Source organism: Anolis carolinensis, chromosome 6, assembly GCF_035594765.1.
Source record: "Anolis carolinensis isolate JA03-04 chromosome 6, rAnoCar3.1.pri, whole genome shotgun sequence".
NCBI classification, from domain to species: domain Eukaryota; kingdom Metazoa; phylum Chordata; class Lepidosauria; order Squamata; family Dactyloidae; genus Anolis; species Anolis carolinensis.
Genome location: NC_085846.1, coordinates 40,097,113 through 40,115,057, shown reverse-complemented (window position 1 = coordinate 40,115,057; position 17,945 = coordinate 40,097,113). Strand labels below are relative to the sequence as shown.

At 41.6% G+C, this 17,945-nt stretch overlaps 1 protein-coding gene across 1 annotated transcript in view; it reads left to right on the top strand.

Annotated features, from left to right (window-relative positions):
• wnk4 (WNK lysine deficient protein kinase 4) overlaps positions 1-17,945 on the top strand; it is a 62,005-nt gene that overhangs the window by 14,481 nt on the left and 29,579 nt on the right. Inside the window, exons 2-4 of the mRNA XM_008113161.3 lie at positions 13,982-14,154; positions 16,305-16,525; positions 17,728-17,885. Coding sequence (XP_008111368.2) covers positions 13,982-14,154; positions 16,305-16,525; positions 17,728-17,885 — 552 coding nt within the window. The remainder of the gene's footprint in view (positions 1-13,981; positions 14,155-16,304; positions 16,526-17,727; positions 17,886-17,945) is intronic.

Sequence of the window (17,945 nt, the reverse complement as noted above, 5' to 3'; positions counted from 1 at the left end):
TGGCATTTTCTGCCTTGATATTCTGGGTTATATGGCTGTGTGGAAGGGCCCTTTATCAGTCCTGTTCACTTCTTTCTCTCCCATTTGGCCTCATGAAAAAGCTTTAGTGGGAAGGGGTGATACTGGATGGTCATAGCAATCTGCCCGTATACTGTATATCTGTCTATCGGGTCCAGGGTTGGCTATCCCAAGAGGCATTAACTACCCAGTCATCTCTGCTGCCCAAAATCTGGATGTACCAGGATTGAACCTGAATGCTTTTGCATGCAAAACGATTGCTCAACCATGGAGTTACCTGGATGTTGTGGGGTGAGATGGGGACAGAAACTCAATTCCAGAGAAACCAATGCAAATGCAGGCATTGCTGTGTAGCCATGGGAGATGGTGGCTACACAGCAATAGCCCTTTACACCTATGGAGTCTAATGATGGCTTTGGGGACATTTTCTGGATCATATGAGTACTTGTTTCCAGGAAGACAAAGACAAAAAGTCCCTCTGGAAATCTTTTGGGTCTCTGGCAATGGTAGAGAGGGAGTGAAAAAATAGGCAGTTAACTGCTGGAGCCAAATTGCATCCCTTAGGGTCCGATTTAGTCATGAACCTTTACTACCGTCTTTATATAACAAGCGGATGAGGAAGTTAATAAATGTTTAGGCTTCTCTTCAGTGCGACCTTCTCAGAATAGCCGAAAAGCAACCATTCTTGGTGCCCCAGAATCACTCCTAATTCTCTTCAATTTGCAGATGCTTTTCGGAAGGCCAACTAAAAATAAGAAGCATTTATTAAGTCCTCCCAAAGTCATCTCTTTTTTTTTCTTTTTAAAGCAGGACTTGTGCTAGGGATAAGCCTCTTGCACAAACACAGGATTTTCTGTCACTTGTTCTCCTTTAAAAAAAAAAAGAAGCTCCACTGTGTCCTATTTTTTCCTACAGTTCTTCATTATGCTGCCTTTTAAAACATCTGTGGTTAGCAAACCACAGACCTGAGCAGTTAGTACCCTGCCACCCCCTCTGCAAAAAGTCCTGCCTGGATCTATTTCTGTTTTCCAGATGTGAATTTCAAGCAAGATTTTATGGATGGTCTTCTTTGGGGGGTGAGGGAAAGGGAAGGATGCAGGGAGGGAGGTCTTGAGCACATTTAAGGGTAAATAAATATTTGCTGAAGATGACTGCTTCCTTTCAGGTATTGAAGCGGAATCGGGAAAACTGGGTGCATCTCTTGGGAGTTCTTATAGGACAAAGAGCAGAGGCAGTGTTTGGGATCAGTATCAACAGGACTAGATAAATGTTTTGAATTCATTAATGCAAGCATTAATATTTTGGTGATTATTAGAGAAAAAGAGGTAGCAAGAAGTCTTCTGTCTGTTTGTCAGCCAGCTGTGGTCAGGTGACAATGCAGGGGGACTCTTTTGCTCTGGCCCCAAGGGATATTCATATTTAATTTTTGGGTTGGCAAGTAAGTGGTATAGATTCTATACTTCATTCTTGATCCAGGTAATATTAAAAAAAACAAAGAATGTTGGAAATAGCAACCTTCTCAAGCCTCCACTAGTTGTTTGTTATGTATATAATTCAGATTGCTTACGGTATTGTATGTGTGTTGTATGCAGTTTTCCTTAACTCTATGTTGTGGGAGGAGCTGCAGATCATGTGATCAGCTCTGGGACTATTCAGGACTCAGACTCCATTTTAAAAAGGCAGAAGCCTTTAGACTTTCAATGTAGAAACAATATGCTTTCAGACACCAGCAGAAACAGTACTGTTTAGCCTCCATTGCATTTTCAGACTAGACAGAGATATCATTAGACTCTCAGAACAGAGAGATTCTTTCAACTTTGGACTGTTAAGATTATAAGAAGGCTGCCCCGTGTTACCTGTCCAGAGAAACTATTTCAAATCCTATCTGTAACTGAATTGATATGCAGAGTACCTGTATGCTGAATACATGAAGTTTGTGAGTAAAACAACTATGGAATGACTCTGTATTCCCTTCATCTTGGGGAAAGAGAGCACAATACAGGGATATTTTACAAAATGATGCCATCATGATATAAAATGCCTGGCTCTTCTGGCTGCTATTCTAGCCACTTTGAGGAGAGCTCTACCTTGTTTTTTATTTTTGGATTTTTTTAGATTGGATGCAGGCAATTCTGGGGACCACATTTATTTAAAGATCAGATCTTGTGGCCTAGAAACCTTGTCCTCTCTTGGGCCTCTTCCACACTGCTGTATAAAATCCACATTGAACTGGATTATATGGCAGTATGGACTCAGATAATCCAGTTCAAAGCAGATATTGTGGATTATCTGCCTTGATATTCTGGACTATATGGATGTATATAAGGGCCCTAAATCATTGCTTCTAAAGCTTGGATCCCAAACCCAAATGGGCCCCCTTAGCTCTATGCTGTGGTCTTGAAAAATTTGGCAACAATAAAAGTTTTCTGAATGTCAATTAGTGTCTGTTTTAGACATTTATATGAATCTGTTAGCAACAACCTGCAGTGTTGCTAACAGGAAAACCAGCCTGTTTAGCAAGCCTTGTAAATGTTGATTTATTAATAAATGTTCGATTTTATACCTATTTTATACACCTATATATCTGGGGACATGCAAAAATTTCTCAGGCCAGAATGGATTGTGAGTGGAAAGATTTAAGACACTGCCCTAGATGAGGCCTTGGCTGGAAGATAAAGGGTGCAAAGCTACCTTTATATTTTTATTATGCCTTCATATAATTTAGAAACAAACTCCAGCATTCAGGAGCTATGGCTAAAATATAACATTAGAATGAATCCTGGTTAATTCTATTCATCCTCCTTTGAGTCTTTTCTGATTCCTGTTGGGAAAATTGCAACTACATCTAGGCTGGGGTCAGGGCAGAACTTGGGCAAGTTTTCATCCTATGACTCCCAGAATGTCCCAGCCTTCATGGCCAGTGTATCGACTTGTCAAGGGATTCTGGATTTATTGGTCAAAAAGTAACTTTGTATGTGCTGTGCTGTGGTTTGTGTTGATATACATGTCAAGAGACCATTCAAGGAAGAGTGTCTTCTAGGCTTTTCTCTTATAAGCTTGATTCAACTTTCTCCTCCCTTCTTAGAACTTGGTACATATCATATTACTCAGGCTTGCAGCTAAGGCTTTGGAACAGTGTCAACCAAGTGTGGACTCTTCAGGCAGCTGTTGTTTGAACCCAGTGCCCTGGCTAAACTTGGGGCTCTGTTTTAAGGTCTCTGGGGTTGCACTGTGGTCCCTCACTCTAGAGAGGGGTTCAGGTGCCTCTAGTCTAAGGATTTTTTTTAATCTTTCTGTCTTCCTTCTACATTCACATAATTTATGCAGACATTAGGTGACTGCTAACCAAAGTACTGTACTATCATTACAAATATTGTGGGTTTTTTAACCACAACATTCAGAATTGCCAGATAATATGAGTAGGGGATTCCTGAAGTTGTGGTAGAAGACAGTAACTTTTACAAGCTGTGCTAGTGATCCTCCATAGCATCTTCTGTTTTTATCACATCTCAAAAAATTAGTTAAGAGGGAAAGATGGAATAGCTGCAGAATAATTAGTTTTTGGTTGGTCATGGTATGCATCCAGACAACGCCTCCGGTTAAAAATGCATTAATTTGGAACAAATCAAGGTTTCTGAATTTATTTAATGCCCCATTCGATCCGGGCCTTCCTGAAAGGCCCGGGTCTAATGGAGTATTGGGCCTGTGGTGACTCACTTATAGGTAGTCTGGGAGTATCCAGCGACGAGTCTCCATTGCCACCTTGAACCTTTTGGGCTCCTGGAGCACAAAGATACAGGATGAAGCCCACCCCTCTCCCTAATCCCCCAATTCAGCCCCTAAAAGTGAATTAAAAGATACCTGGCCACCATAACTTCCTTCCTCACTTTCTTCTCGTGTGAGAAAATGACACGCGAGGAGACTGTGTGTGTGTGTGTGTGTGTGTGTGCGAGAAGTGATTTTACTCCTCGTCCCTCCTGCTTCTCAGGCTAGGTACCTTTTAATTCACTTTTAGGAGGAAATTGGGGGCTTTGGGGTGACTTTATGCCACCCTGACTTTAATCGGTGTGGCACGTAGCCACCCCATCCCCCCAGGAACTCTTGGGTTATTCTTGGGAAGTGGGGACTCAAACCTGCACTGAAGCAAATTATTTAAACGCGCGTTGGCATTAATTTTAGTCCTGTGTGGAAGCATCCTTAGGCAGTTGTCTCTGTCTCCCTGTCTGCTCACCACCACTACTCATCTTTCCTAACCTGGCATCCTCTGGATGTAGTGGACAACATTTCCCAGCCATTCCCACCCAAAAAAGAGCACTACGGATATTGAGATACCATCTAGGTGATACTCTTTGGTGGTATGGCTTAATCTTGGACACAGTGAGAACATGGAATTTTAGTTGTTGAGTTTTGGAGGTGATGTTAGTGGCAAAGTGCCTGGCCCGTTCTTTCTTGAAGGAGAGGCTTATCTTCTGGTACACAGAACAGACATGGTACGTCAGTCTCTAAGCAGATATAAGACTGAAGGACCTACTACAGCCTTGTTGGAAGAGAGCTTTTTTACTACATTGCTTGTTACAGCAACAAAAAAGAAATATGGTCCCACTGGAAAATCTAGCTTGGTTACAAAGGAGGACAAAATAATGGTTTTGTCAAGCAGGAAGCACCTATCCAGTGATTCATGCTGTAGAAAAGGAGCATTCTCCTTTTTAATAGCAGCAGTCATTGAAATCCGTGAGTGTCCCATAATGTTCCTGTCTGTGGTTTTATGTAGCCTGTCACATTCAGCAGGACTGCGAAAGAAGTATTAGCGATCTTGAAAAAAGAGACAGAAAGTCAACAAGGCTAAAGGACATGTGCTTTTGTTTTTGGCCTCCTTTCCCTTCAGGACAGGAGCTAATTGTAAGGTGAACGTTTGTGTGAGTGGGTGTGGAGGCTCCATGCCTTCCTTCAAGGAACAAGTTGCACTTAGGCAGGACTGTCCAGACTTGTGGATCACAAATCTCAAAAATCTATGTGGCTCCAGAAAACAGCATAGTTTTTTCTTTAAGAAGAGAACAGAATCTAATCTAACAGATCCCAGCATGCCAACCTAGACAAGAGATGCTGGATAATTTTCTCAATAATCAAAAATTTATCCATTCTTCACTATCCATACCCCTGAAGTTGGAAATAACAACTTTCAGGTTGATAGCAGCTGATGGCTTCCATTTCAATAAGTTGGTGAACTTGCTCTGGGCTTGACAGTGAAATTTAAAGGGACTATACAAAGTGTTGAACTCTGACCCCTTCTACACTGCTACATAATCCAGACTATTAAAGCAGATAAACCACATTATCTGCTTTGAACTGGATTTTACGAGGCCCCTTCTACGCTGCCATGTAAAATCCAGATTATCTGCTTTGAACTGGATTATGTGGCAGTGTAGACTCGTATAATCCCATTCAAAGAAGATCATATGGGTTACCTGCTTTGATAATCCAGATCATATGACAGTGTAAGGAGCCTGAGTCCACATTATCTGTTTTGAACTAGATTATATGACTCCTCACTGCCATATAATCACAGGTTATCAAATCAGATCATCCACATTATCTGCTTTGAACTGGATTATATGAGTCTCCTTTGCCATATAATCCAGTTCAAAGCAGATAATGTGGATTATCTCCTTTGATAATCTAGATCATATGAAAGTGTAAGGAGCCTGAATCCACATGATCTGCTTTGAACTAGATTATATGAGTCCCCACTGCCATATAATTACAGATTATTAAATCAGATAATCCACATTATCTGCTTTGAACTGCATTATATGAGTCTCCATTGCCATATAATTCAGTACAAAGCAGATCATCTTGATTTTATATGGCAGTGTAGAAGGGCCCTATGTTTCCAAAAGGGATTCAGAACCTTGCATTTATTCCTTAAAGTTCAGATTACAACCCAGAATGGATCAACCACCCCATTGAAATTGTGTCCTCACTACCATTGGAAAGAATTACTTTCAGGCTGCTTCAAATCCTGGTGTACCTTTATCTAGACCTCATTAAAGGCAAAATTCTGAGAATTTATATTTCACACCAATATGTGGACACAGAACAGACTTTGCCATTAAGATGCTGTGGGTTTGTGGCACACCAGATATAATAGGAGCCAGTCCAGAAATCCCCCTTGAGGTCAGTGAGGCCTCTAGGATTCATACTGCCCATCATTGGGTCAGCAGCTTTCACCCTCTGTTGCATTGGGTCTTCGGGGTTGCTCTCGAACAGCTATCCTACCTTATCCAACCCGCAGTGGCCCTTTTTCTGGTTTAAACATATCTTCATTTATGAAGTTCTTCTGGCTCCATTTTTTTCTCTTCCTCTCGCTCCCCTGAGCTGTGTACAATGAAGCTTTCACTTGTGGCTGACAGCACACAGCTGCATCTGTAGCAAAACTCCATAAACACTCCAAAGTGTAAAAATATGATCCGGCTCCGGCTCCGCCACAGAGATCCCGGCCAATGGGGAGACGAGGCGGTTCCCACAGGCACATGGAGGCCGTGTGGCCAAACAGGTGGGCACCGGGCCACTGCCGCCACTGGCTCCCTGGAAAAACGGGCCGCCGTTTAACATGTTTAGTCTGTTTTTCCTGCTCGGTTTTCTTCCAGCTGAGCTCACTTGGGATGTGAATGAAAGCAGGCGTGGGTTACTCAGTTTCTTTCTGTCATTTCGTTCTCTCTCTCTCTTTTACACATATACAGAGGAACGTCTTTTCACAGCCAGCTTCTCCAAGCCAAATGACCCCCTCTGTTCCAGCGGTGACTGGATGGAGGAGAGAACTTGGTGGCGGCAGTGGTTTTGGCGCTTGCCCAACTGGGGTCCAATTCTGGCTTGGCAGTGCTGAGAGCGCGAAAGGGCTGGCTCTTTGCCATTGCCCTTCGCAAGGAGCTGGAGTCTTTCTCACTCTTCGGACCCCCTCCTTCCTTCCAGCATCCATTTCAGATGGAGGAGACCAGACGTCCTGCACAGGGCAGCAATGAAGAGAGCATGCCATCTGAGGAAAGACAGGCTATGGAGACTGGCTGGGCAAAATCTATCAGCCGTCTCCTGCACAAAGCTCCCGTTTCACAGCTATAAAACTTCCCATAATGTCTGGCTTAGGCATCCCTGCCCATCACAAGAACCAATCTTCCAAGATCTTCAACATGTCTTGGCTTTTTGTGCTTTCTTCCCTTTTGTTTTGCCCACTCTTCCCTTCTCTGTCTTTTGTGTTTCTCTACTGTGAATCATGATAGCGGGTGCTTTAGCTCAGCACAACTTTAGCTCTGTACAGCCTGCGTATATGCTTGTAGGGGTGTTGGAGAGGCTTAGGAAGGCCTTTTTATGGTGCTGTTTTGCTCTCTGGCAGCGAAAAGCTGCATTCACTCCTTCTGTCACTGGCATCTCATGGAATAAATCTTTGAACTGGGCTGAAATATCCCCCTTCACTTGTTGTTTTATGTTGACTGGCGTTCTGATGTTTTTAAATGCTGATGTATTTTATGTGCTTATATGGCACTATTATGTACTGCTCCGTAAGCCACCCCAAGTCCCTTTTGGGAGATGGTGGCAGGAAATAAAAAGTTATTATTATTATTATTATTATTATTATTATTATTATTATTATTATTATTATTCCCTGTCCCACAGCAGAGAACCTGGGCTAACTGGACCTGTATGTGTGCATACATGCACAATAGGAGATTGCGAAATTGCAGAAATCTGTTCATTTTCATTCTGTTTTCATTTCAAATTTTGAGTGCCCCCCTGTTCTGTTTTTTGGAAGATTCCGGGAAATTGAGGGGAAGGGATTCAGATTCGTAATTCGGGATCCGGAGGTCCGTTTTGGAAAGAATCTTCCTGAAAACAGAAAGAGGGGGAGCACCCAAAATTCAAAACAAAAACAGAACGGATTTCTGGCATTTTGCACACCCTTAATGCACAGCGCGCACACGTGTGCTAAAAAGTCAGTGAAATTGCATCTGTTGAGCAGTGTATTTTTCCTGTTTTTGTCTCCCTTTATTATTGGTAACAAACATAATGTTTCTTTAGGGCCCAACAGTCTGTGTGGCTCAGAATCAATACTGTTTCAGACTAGACCTGACCATATATCAGCAGCCTGGATCCCTGTGTTGCTCAAGCAACCAACTTATAATGCAGAGGCATACCTTTGTGGGCAGATTCATAACAAAACAAGTATGCATCCAACCAGTCTAGAGTGACATAGGCAGCAGAATGAGGTGGTTAAATGCAGAGATGCTAGATTGGACTCTATGCCTTTGTGCGAGCACAGAATAGCACTCCCGAATGCTCTCTCCATGCAAAACATCTCACCGACAACAAGCATATGGAGGAAAAACATTTTTACCCAAGATTTTGTATCCTAAATATACAAAAATAAAAACCAACCACCCCCAGCCCTTCCTCTTCCCCCAGCCAAAGTCTGAAATGCTTTCCTAGATATTTCATATGCTACTATTTAATTACATGTGGAGGCCAGGCTTAATACTTTTCTCTGAAACCCCTCCAGCACATCTTCTCAGTACATGCTTCATAATATATGAGCAAATGGCAGGGCAATGTGACCCATGAGCCGGATAGAGCCATGCCTCCCCGTTTCCATCTGGGGAGGTGGTGCTAGCTTTGTGGTCCACGCTGAACAAATTTAGAAAGAGCATTCATTAAGTTCTGTGGACTTGAATTTTCTGGTGCAAGTAGGAATGCACAGCCCCCAGGTCGCTTTTATGACAGTGGTATTCAAATTGTCGAGACCACAGTTCAATTTAAAACCTCATTTTTAAAAGTTCATTTTAAACCCTAGCATTTAAGTTTAGAAAAGTGCACACTAAGGGAGGCATAGTGTAAGTCCAAGCCTTGCATTCCCAGAAGAGTTCAACCTGCCCACATCCTCTCCTTAATTATCACTCAGTGTCTACTCCCTCTAAAAGCCACCAATCCCAGGAGGCTCAACTGACCCAGATCCCCTTTACGTTTCCAGACTGGAGTCTGAAGCAACCCAGATTTTTGTACCCATTTTTAAAACATATATTTGAAATCCTTCGTATCTAGTAGTTTAGAGTAGAGGTAAAGGAAAACTAGTCAAGCGTATACAAATTTAATAGGAAAATAAAAGTGCAGGTAGAAAGGTAACATTGCTGGAGATTTTGAAGCTATGGGAAACAACTATCCTTTCCCCCCAGAAATAAAATATCAAAATCAATGGTGGACGGACTATAATGCTAACATTCTTTACAAACTGAAAATCACTTAGGACCCTTCCAGACAGGCCCTATATCCCAGGATCTGATCCCAGGTTTTCTGTTTATCCCAGATTACCAGACAGTGCGGAGTCATATAATCCAGTTTAAAGCAGAAAACCTGGGATTAGATCCTGGGATATAGGGCCTGCCTGGAAGGACCCTCAATTACTTCATAAAGTGTATTATGTAAATGTCCTCAATAAAAAATAAACTCCGGGACTACCAGGGTTCAACTTTTTCACTTTCCAGCAGTGTTTATCCTCACCAATTGGTTGTCTAAACAATATGGCAGCATCACAGTAAATTGTCATGTTTAGTTTATGAAAATCCAGTTTGTTGAGGAAATCATTGCAAATTACATTTCATTTCGGTGTTAGATTTATGCCGATGACACCCAACTCTATGACTCCTTTCCACCAAAAGCCAAAGATCCCATCCTGCCCCTAAACCGGTGCCTGTCATCAGTAATGGACTCAATGAGGGCTAATAAGTTGAAGGTAAATCCAGACAAAACAGAGGTATTCCTGGTTGCTCAGAAGGCGGATCAGGCTGTGGGGTTACAGCCTGTGTTGGATGGGGTCACATTCCCCTTGAAGACTCAGGTTCACAGTCTGGGGGTGATCCTGGACTCAGTGCTGACCCTGGAACCCCAGGTGTCGGTGGTGGACAGGAGTGCCTTCGCACAATTAAAACTTGTGCTCCAGCTGTATCCATACCTTGAGACGCCAGACTTAGCCATGGTAGTCCATGCCTTAGTCACATCCCATTTGGACTACTGCAATGCTCTCTATGTGGGGCTGCTTTTGAAGATAGTTCGGAAGCTGCAACTGGTTCAGAGATTAGAAGCCAGGTTACTATCTGGAGCGTCGTACAGGGAGTGGACAACTCCCATATTATGGCAACTCCACTGGCTGCCAGTCCGCTTTGAGGCTAAATACAAAGTGCTGGTCATTCCCTATAAATCCCTAAATGTTTCAGGCTATTTGTCAGACTATTTGACAAATCACATCTCCACGTATAAACCACCTCGGGCACTGCGGTCTGCGGAGAAGACCCTGCTCTCAGTCCCACCTCCATCTCAAGTGCGGCTGGTAGGAACGAGAGAGAGGGCCTTCTTCGTGATCGCCCTAGCCTCTGGAATCCCTTCCTAAGGAAATAAAAAAGGCCCCCTCTCTCCTCTCCTGCAAAAAAGTATTTAAAAACACATCTATGTTCTGTAGCCTATGGAGAGGAGGAGGATTAGGATGCCCTGATTATCCTTGTCCAGACATTGTAAATCCTGCTTGGATACTGGAAACCTAGCCGGCCTGGATGATTGTGGCGTGAAAATCACTTATCATTTATTTTAATGTTTTTGTTATCAGATTTTATTGTGGGTTTAAGGTGTGGGTAGTATTTTATTAGTCTTAGTTTTAACTTTTTGGTTACTTTTGGTTCTTTATAAGTTTAAGTTCATGTTTGTTCATTGTTTGTTCTGATCAGTGATGTTGTTTTTTCTTTGCTGGCATTGAATGTTTGCCACTTTTTGTTGGAAACCACCCTGAGTCCTCTTGGGGAGATAGGGCGAGTTACAAATAAAGTTTTATTATTATTGTTTATTAAATTTAAGCTCAGGTATCTTGAGCTCTTAAGAAAGCTCTTTGGTTTTGCTATTAAGACACCCCCTCCAATAAAACAGGACAAACCATCAAGATAAGTAAAATCATGTTGGTTCTACACTGCCATATAAACCAGATTATCAAAGCAGGTAATCCACATTATCTGCTTTGAACTGGGTTATCTGAGTCTACACTGCCATATAATCCAGTTCAAAACAGATAATCTTGTTGTTATATGGCACTGTAGAAGGGGCCTATGTCTCATGTAGTTCCTTGAAGTGTCAACCAGATATAATGCACCCATTCTCACAAAAAGAATAGAGAATAGGAAACCAAGACTAGGAATTGCAAGGATCAGATACAGTATGCTGGCCTACATAAAGTGTGCATGTTAATAGTTTTTATATATAATTTGAGAGGAAAAAATACATGAGTACCCTCTCTTAAATATTTGATTCATTATTCTAAAGTGAAATATTCCATAATCCTTTTTATAAATAAATAGAGGAGGATTAAATACAGGCAGTCCCTAAGTTACAAACATCAGATTTACAAATGACTCGTGGTTAAGAATGATGGTGAGACAACAGGAAGTGAGAGAAATCTACCGCTCGTAAGGGAAATTCACGTCTAGAAGAGTTATCGTGGGGAAAAAGTGTCTCCACTGAAGCTTTTTCACCAATCCTTTTTTCCACAACAAGCCAATTTTTTCAAAATTCTGTGATCAAAGGGACAGAAAGTGAGATGAAATCTTCTGAACAGGGGCACAGACAGCAAAATGTACCTGTTCTGACTTACATAAAAATTCAACTTAAAAACAATTCTACAAAACTTGGGGACTGTCTGCGCATGAATATCTTGTCTTCAACATTGTATACATTAGTCCATAATCCATTATTCTCCATTTTCAATTTTTCTAGCAAAATAGATTTTTGGAAAAAATTGAAACTCTGCTACCCTATGACTGCATTTTTTTCTGGGCTTTTTTAAAAAAGTGTAGCAAATAAGGAACATAAAAGCACAGCAAGCACAACTAAAGGAGCAGAAGGTGAGCCTGGCTGATAAAAATGCCTTGGCCGCAAAGTGACTCAGTTAAGCCGGCAAGCTAATAAAGCATCTGTGCAAGGAGATGTTTGTGAGGGAATCCTGTTTTGCAAACACCAGGGAAGCCCTAGCTAACAAAGTTTCTCATGCCCGGTGAGAAAAGAAAGTGTCAAGGGAAACAGTTAAATGGTCAGGTGAATTAAGCCCCTCTGGGAGTTTAACATCAAGGTGAGGAGGCCTCCCCTTGTTTGACCTTACAAATTCCAATTTTCCAAGTGAATGAGCCCAATAAACACAAGCCAATTATGAAGGTAAAAAGCTAGAGGGCTGTGGGGGTTATTCAGCTTGCTATGTGCACTGTATCACATGTAAAACTACTTTGCATTTTGAACAACTCAAAGAAAATGACACTGTGTGCAACAGCTATGAAAAGGACCAGTTCCATGTTAATGGTCAGCAGGAAGGGAGTCCAGAATAAAACTGCTGGTATAAAAATGCATTTATATGTCTCTGTAGCACATCTACACTTCTGGCCACTGTACTTCATAACAAATATTTTAGAGTTGGTGCGATGGGAGATTAAAATGATAATTAGTTGGTTGGAGCAACTATTTGAGTCACTTTAACTGTGAAAAATGGTGAGTCGTGTGAAACCTGATGGAAGTGCTGAAAGGTATTCATGTTATGAAAGAAGTGGGAAGGGAAATTTTCCCTGATCTCAGGGCTATCCAAATTCAAGACAGAGAGGAGGAAACTTTTCTTCATACAGTGCCGAGGTAAACTAGTCAAACTTCAACTACAAGGTCACAAAGACAGGAATTTTAGAAAGGATTTAGTCAAATGTACAGTGGGAAATACAAATGACTGCTATTTATAATGGCTAAAAATTATCTCTAGGATCAGAGGCAGTATATATTGTAAATGTTGTAAATAAATATATTTCTGTGTGTTAGCAATGGGTTTTAAATAATGGTGGAAGAAGGCTATCACACTCATGTCCTCCTCATGGGATTTTCCCCAGTATCTGGCTAACAACAGTGGGAAACTGAGGCCCCTTCTACGCTGTCATTTAAAATAATAATAATTATTATTATTATTTATTTATATTCCGCTCTTCTCCCCAAGGGGACACAAAGTGAATTACAGTATATCAACAAACACAGGCAAACATTCAATGCCTCGATACAATGAGGCACACATACACAGACAAAAGCAAAGGCTTCTCCTTTCATTTCCAGCTCTGAAGCTGGTGCTCACTTTTGGCTCTGGACGAGGTGCTCTTTTTCATTTACAAGCTGAGGAGACTGTGTAGTCACCTCCCAGTTGTGTGGCCATCATGACTGCTTGGAGCATCTTTTTACCTTTTCCCGCCAAAGTGTTACCTGTTTATCTACTCACGTTTGCATCTTTTCAAACTGCTAGATTGGCAGGAGCTAGAGCTAACAGCGGGAGCTCACCCCGTCTCACTGATTTGAACTGCCAACCTTCAGGTCAGCAGTTCAGCAGCACAAAGGTTTAACCCATTGTGCCACCATGGCCCCTATAAATGCAGAAGGGCCACACAGCCGTATAACCCAGAATAACAAGGCAGATAATCCACAATATCTGCTTTGAACTGGATTATCAGAGTCCACACTGCCATATAATCCAGTTCAATGTGGATTTTATACAGCCGTAGCAGCCTAAAACAGGGATATACCTAGAATTCTAACCTGGAGCACAGATCCCCTTTCCTATCTCTCTGATGGAGATCTGTAACTGTAAAAACATTATGTTTCCAAGATCCATCTTAGTGACTGCTACTAAATGTAAATTAATTTTCTTCCATATATAAAAAGAATGGTTAAAATTTATGTAATCAACATGTCTAATTTTTTAATACACAACAAAAGTCACACTGCAGATAGCATTCTAAATTCAAATATGAGAGCTTTCAAAATGGGATCAACTCCATTTTAAAGTATATATATGTGTGTATGATTTGATTGCTGCAAAGATCCCTGTTGCCTGCCTCTCATTTTTAAAATTCTTCCTCCACATCAGACACGGAAGCTGTCCAAGGTGGAACGGCAGCGCTTCAGCGAGGAGGTGGAGATGCTGAAGGGGCTCCAGCACCCCAACATTGTGCGTTTCTATGACTCATGGAAGTCTTCCGTCAAAGGACAAGTCTGCATTGTGCTGGTCACCGAACTCATGACGTCAGGCACCCTCAAAACGTGAGTAGAGTACAGAGCTAACTGCATGGTGATGTGGGAGGAGGGAAGTAGTAGTATCTTGGCGGAGGTGAGGACATGGGACTTCCAAAGCTTTTTCGTCTTTCAGGCTGTGGTTAAGCTCTTCTGCTGACAGGAAAGAGCTCTGTGTAAGGATGCATACTACAGATTACAACAACTGGGAAAAGTGCACGCCAAAATCTGTTTTTGCCATCTGAGATTTTCTTGGTTATCTCTTTTTGGAGCATAAAACCAGTTGAATTGGCTCACCTGGAAGTTTTAATGAGGCTGCATGGGGCCCTGAATTATTTTAAAAGTTTTAAAAACTTTTAAAGTTCATTACCCCCACCCATTCCAGACAGTACTTTTTGTTGAATGAGTGGTCTCCATACGTTCACTGAAAAATGCCATAATCCCTACTCCTGCAATGATGTTCGGTAGCACATTTTCTCTTGCGTTCCATCTGGTAGAATTCTGCGGTTTGTAGTTTGGTAACCTGTTAAGAATTCCCTGCCGTAAAAACCTCTAGGGTTCTAGTTGGTGAAGTACTCCAGAACAGTCTAGTAAAGCATTGTTGGTTCCTCACCAGCCTTAACCTCCACCATGATTTTTTAGGTTGGATCCCTGGTAGTTGCAATGGTATAAAATTCATATAAATGTATAGTGCAGACAGACGTGCAAAGTAATGAGAAATCAGCAGCTGGAACACTCCTCTCTGGATCTGGTAGGTGTATGGGAGGGAAGGAAGGAAGGAGAAGAGGAAATTATGTCACCCGGGTGCAGCAAGTGTGCTTCATGACTGCAATTATAGTGATTATGTTCAGTTTTCCCCCTGTAACGGCTATAGTCAAATGTCAATCTCTCTCTGCATGTGCAACCAAGGATTGCCTCTTCTCCTTTTTGCAGTAAGGCAATGATCCTGCTCTGCAAAAATGTTTGTGACATAGTGGCAATATTTGGAGTGGTGTGCTTTCTTTATGCGTGGAAAACACATTTCCCCATCGTTGAAGCTGGGTGCAGGAGACGGGCAGAGAGAGAATAGTATAGCAGAGCATTTCCCACAAAACCCAATATTACAATATAAAAAGTAGTGTGAAAGAGAGACATGGAAACCAGTTGCAGCAGTAATTCCAGGGCCCTTCCACACAGCGATATAACCCAGAACATCAAGGTAGATAATCCACAATATCTGCTTTGAACTGGGTTATCTGAGTCCACACTACCATATAATCCAGTTCAATGTGGATTTTATCTAGCTGTCTGGAAGGGGTCCCAGAGTCTGGAAAAGTTACTTCTAGAGTATAGGTCCCAGAATATCTCAGTTACCATAACCACTGGCTAAGCTCACTGAAGGATTCTGTCACTTGAAACTACTTCAAATCTATCTGTAACTGGACTGATAAGCAATGTATCTGTATGCTGAATACATTAAGTTTGCGAGTAAACCAACTATTTTACTTTTAAAGAAGTCTACTTATTTTTGTCTCATGAGAGCATGAGTTAAACCAAGATGTTTTAAGGGAGAGTAGATCTTTCTGGACAACTGAAAATAACACTTCTGAAACTGATATATATTTGTTTTTGTGCATTGGCATATCTTTGTCTGTAACAGTTCAAAGAGACATCTAGGTATATCAGTTGAGAAACCTAATTGCCTTGTATGAATACTAGTGGATATTTACCACTAAGGAGAAGATTGATAGAAGTGAGTTTTTAACGCTTCTTAGGGAAATTCCTGATTTTCCTAAAATGGCGGTGAATGCCATTTTCCAAAAGGTTATGGCATAATTTTTCCAAAAGGTTATGATTTCTAACAAGGTCCTGCCTTTCTAAAGATCATAATTCTCCAAAAAAAAGGGGGTATTTTTCCAAGCTCAGAATCAGAGTTGTCCTCTTTAGTTCCTTGTGAGTGTGGTAAATACTTGAATGCTCGCTTAAAAATCAAGGTGGGGATGGGACACTGACCACACTCCTCAAATGCTGAATTTGCTGGTCTATGGATGACAGTGACAGAAATAACAAATAAGGGTTGCTTGGGATCCTATCATAGGATCAAAGGTCTAATTTTCCCCATTCTAAAAAGGTGGGGATCGCAGCTGGTCATGTTGATGAGATAAGTGGCCCTGAATCTGAAGCCATCACCTTTTTTGTAGGTATCTGAAGCGCTTCAAGGAGATGAAGCTGAAGGTCCTTCAACGCTGGAGCAGACAGATCTTGCGGGGACTGCATTTTCTACATACTCGATCTCCCCCGATCATCCACCGTGACCTGAAATGTGACAATATTTTCATCACTGGCCCCACTGGTTCTGTCAAAATTGGAGACCTTGGTTTAGCTACACTCAAGCGTGCATCATTTGCCAAGAGTGTCATAGGTACATGATGGGTAGAAGATGACTAGTAGAATGTATGGATGCTCAATATGTGTTCCATTAGCCCTGTCGTTTCCATCCCTGTTGGGTGATAAATAGAACAGGAATAGATACAGCACAGTGATTAAAATTAAACTAAAACAAAATGATAAATGCTAGGAAAGTGTGGAGAACGTTTTGCTCTATTTTCTGTGAACTAAATGTTATGAACCAACACCAGAAACAGATGCCGACAAATTACATATGTTCAGAAACCTACCCATTTCAGGACTTTAAACGTATGTATAAAGACAGAAAAATGTCTGCCTTTCAAAAATGTATGCAAATATGCATATGGAAATTCTGCTTCCACGTGGAAAAAGTTATATATATACAAAAATGCCCAAATGTTTAAAAAAATATGTGAAAGAAAGACTCCCAGCTCTCCCCCAAATGTGTATGGAAACAACACATAGAGGAAGGAAAAAGAGAACATTCCCATAATTCTCAGTTGTGCTTAATGCTCATTTATACACCAGCCAGCTGAAGGCCAGTTAAATTTAAAACTCTTGCATTATCTCTGGAGGATACTCAGACTTGTTTTGGTGCCTCTGAAGACTGGGAGTTGTGCAAATGAGGAGCAGTTGCCAAGAATACCTCTCTGCCTGCTCTTCCAGCATTTTTTTAAAGAAAAATATATCAGGTACACAGATAGCATTATCAAGAATGTTTTGCTTGGATGGCAGAATTGTTGGAGAAGAGGCAATCTTTCAGAACTGCTATCCCTAAAGTATTTATGGGTCAAATGAGGTACCTTAAAATATGTCCTGAAGGTCCCCAGAAGTTTGTTTAGCTATACTATGAAATGCATTATTGTGCATTGTGGAATAAGGGATTTTGTGTAGAGTTTTATGAAGGGCCACAATAACCTAAAGGCACCAGATCCTATTTCATTTTGGAAGCTAAACGCGGTCAATCCCAGTTAATGTTTGTATGGGAAATGGCTAAATATAATACCAGGTGCTGTAGGCTATATTTCAGAGGAAGGAACTGGCAAGACCATCTCGGGAGTGTTCCTTGCCTAAAGAAAATCCATGAAATCAATGATTGGCATAAGTAAACAAGTGACCTTAAGGGACACACACACACAGAAGAGCAGAAGATGAGTTAATTTCGCTAAGAGTTTGAGTCTCAAGGTAAGAGAACCTTCCTTCCGTTTCTTCCAGGAACTCCTGAATTCATGGCCCCAGAAATGTACGAGGAGAAATATGATGAAGCCGTGGATGTTTACGCATTTGGCATGTGCATGCTGGAAATGGCGACCTCGGAGTACCCCTATTCGGAATGTCAGAATGCAGCTCAGATCTATCGCAAGGTCACCTCGGTGAGAGAGAAGGAGTGGAAAGGGCTGGAGGGAGAGAAGGGAGAGGACAGCCTCTGCTTT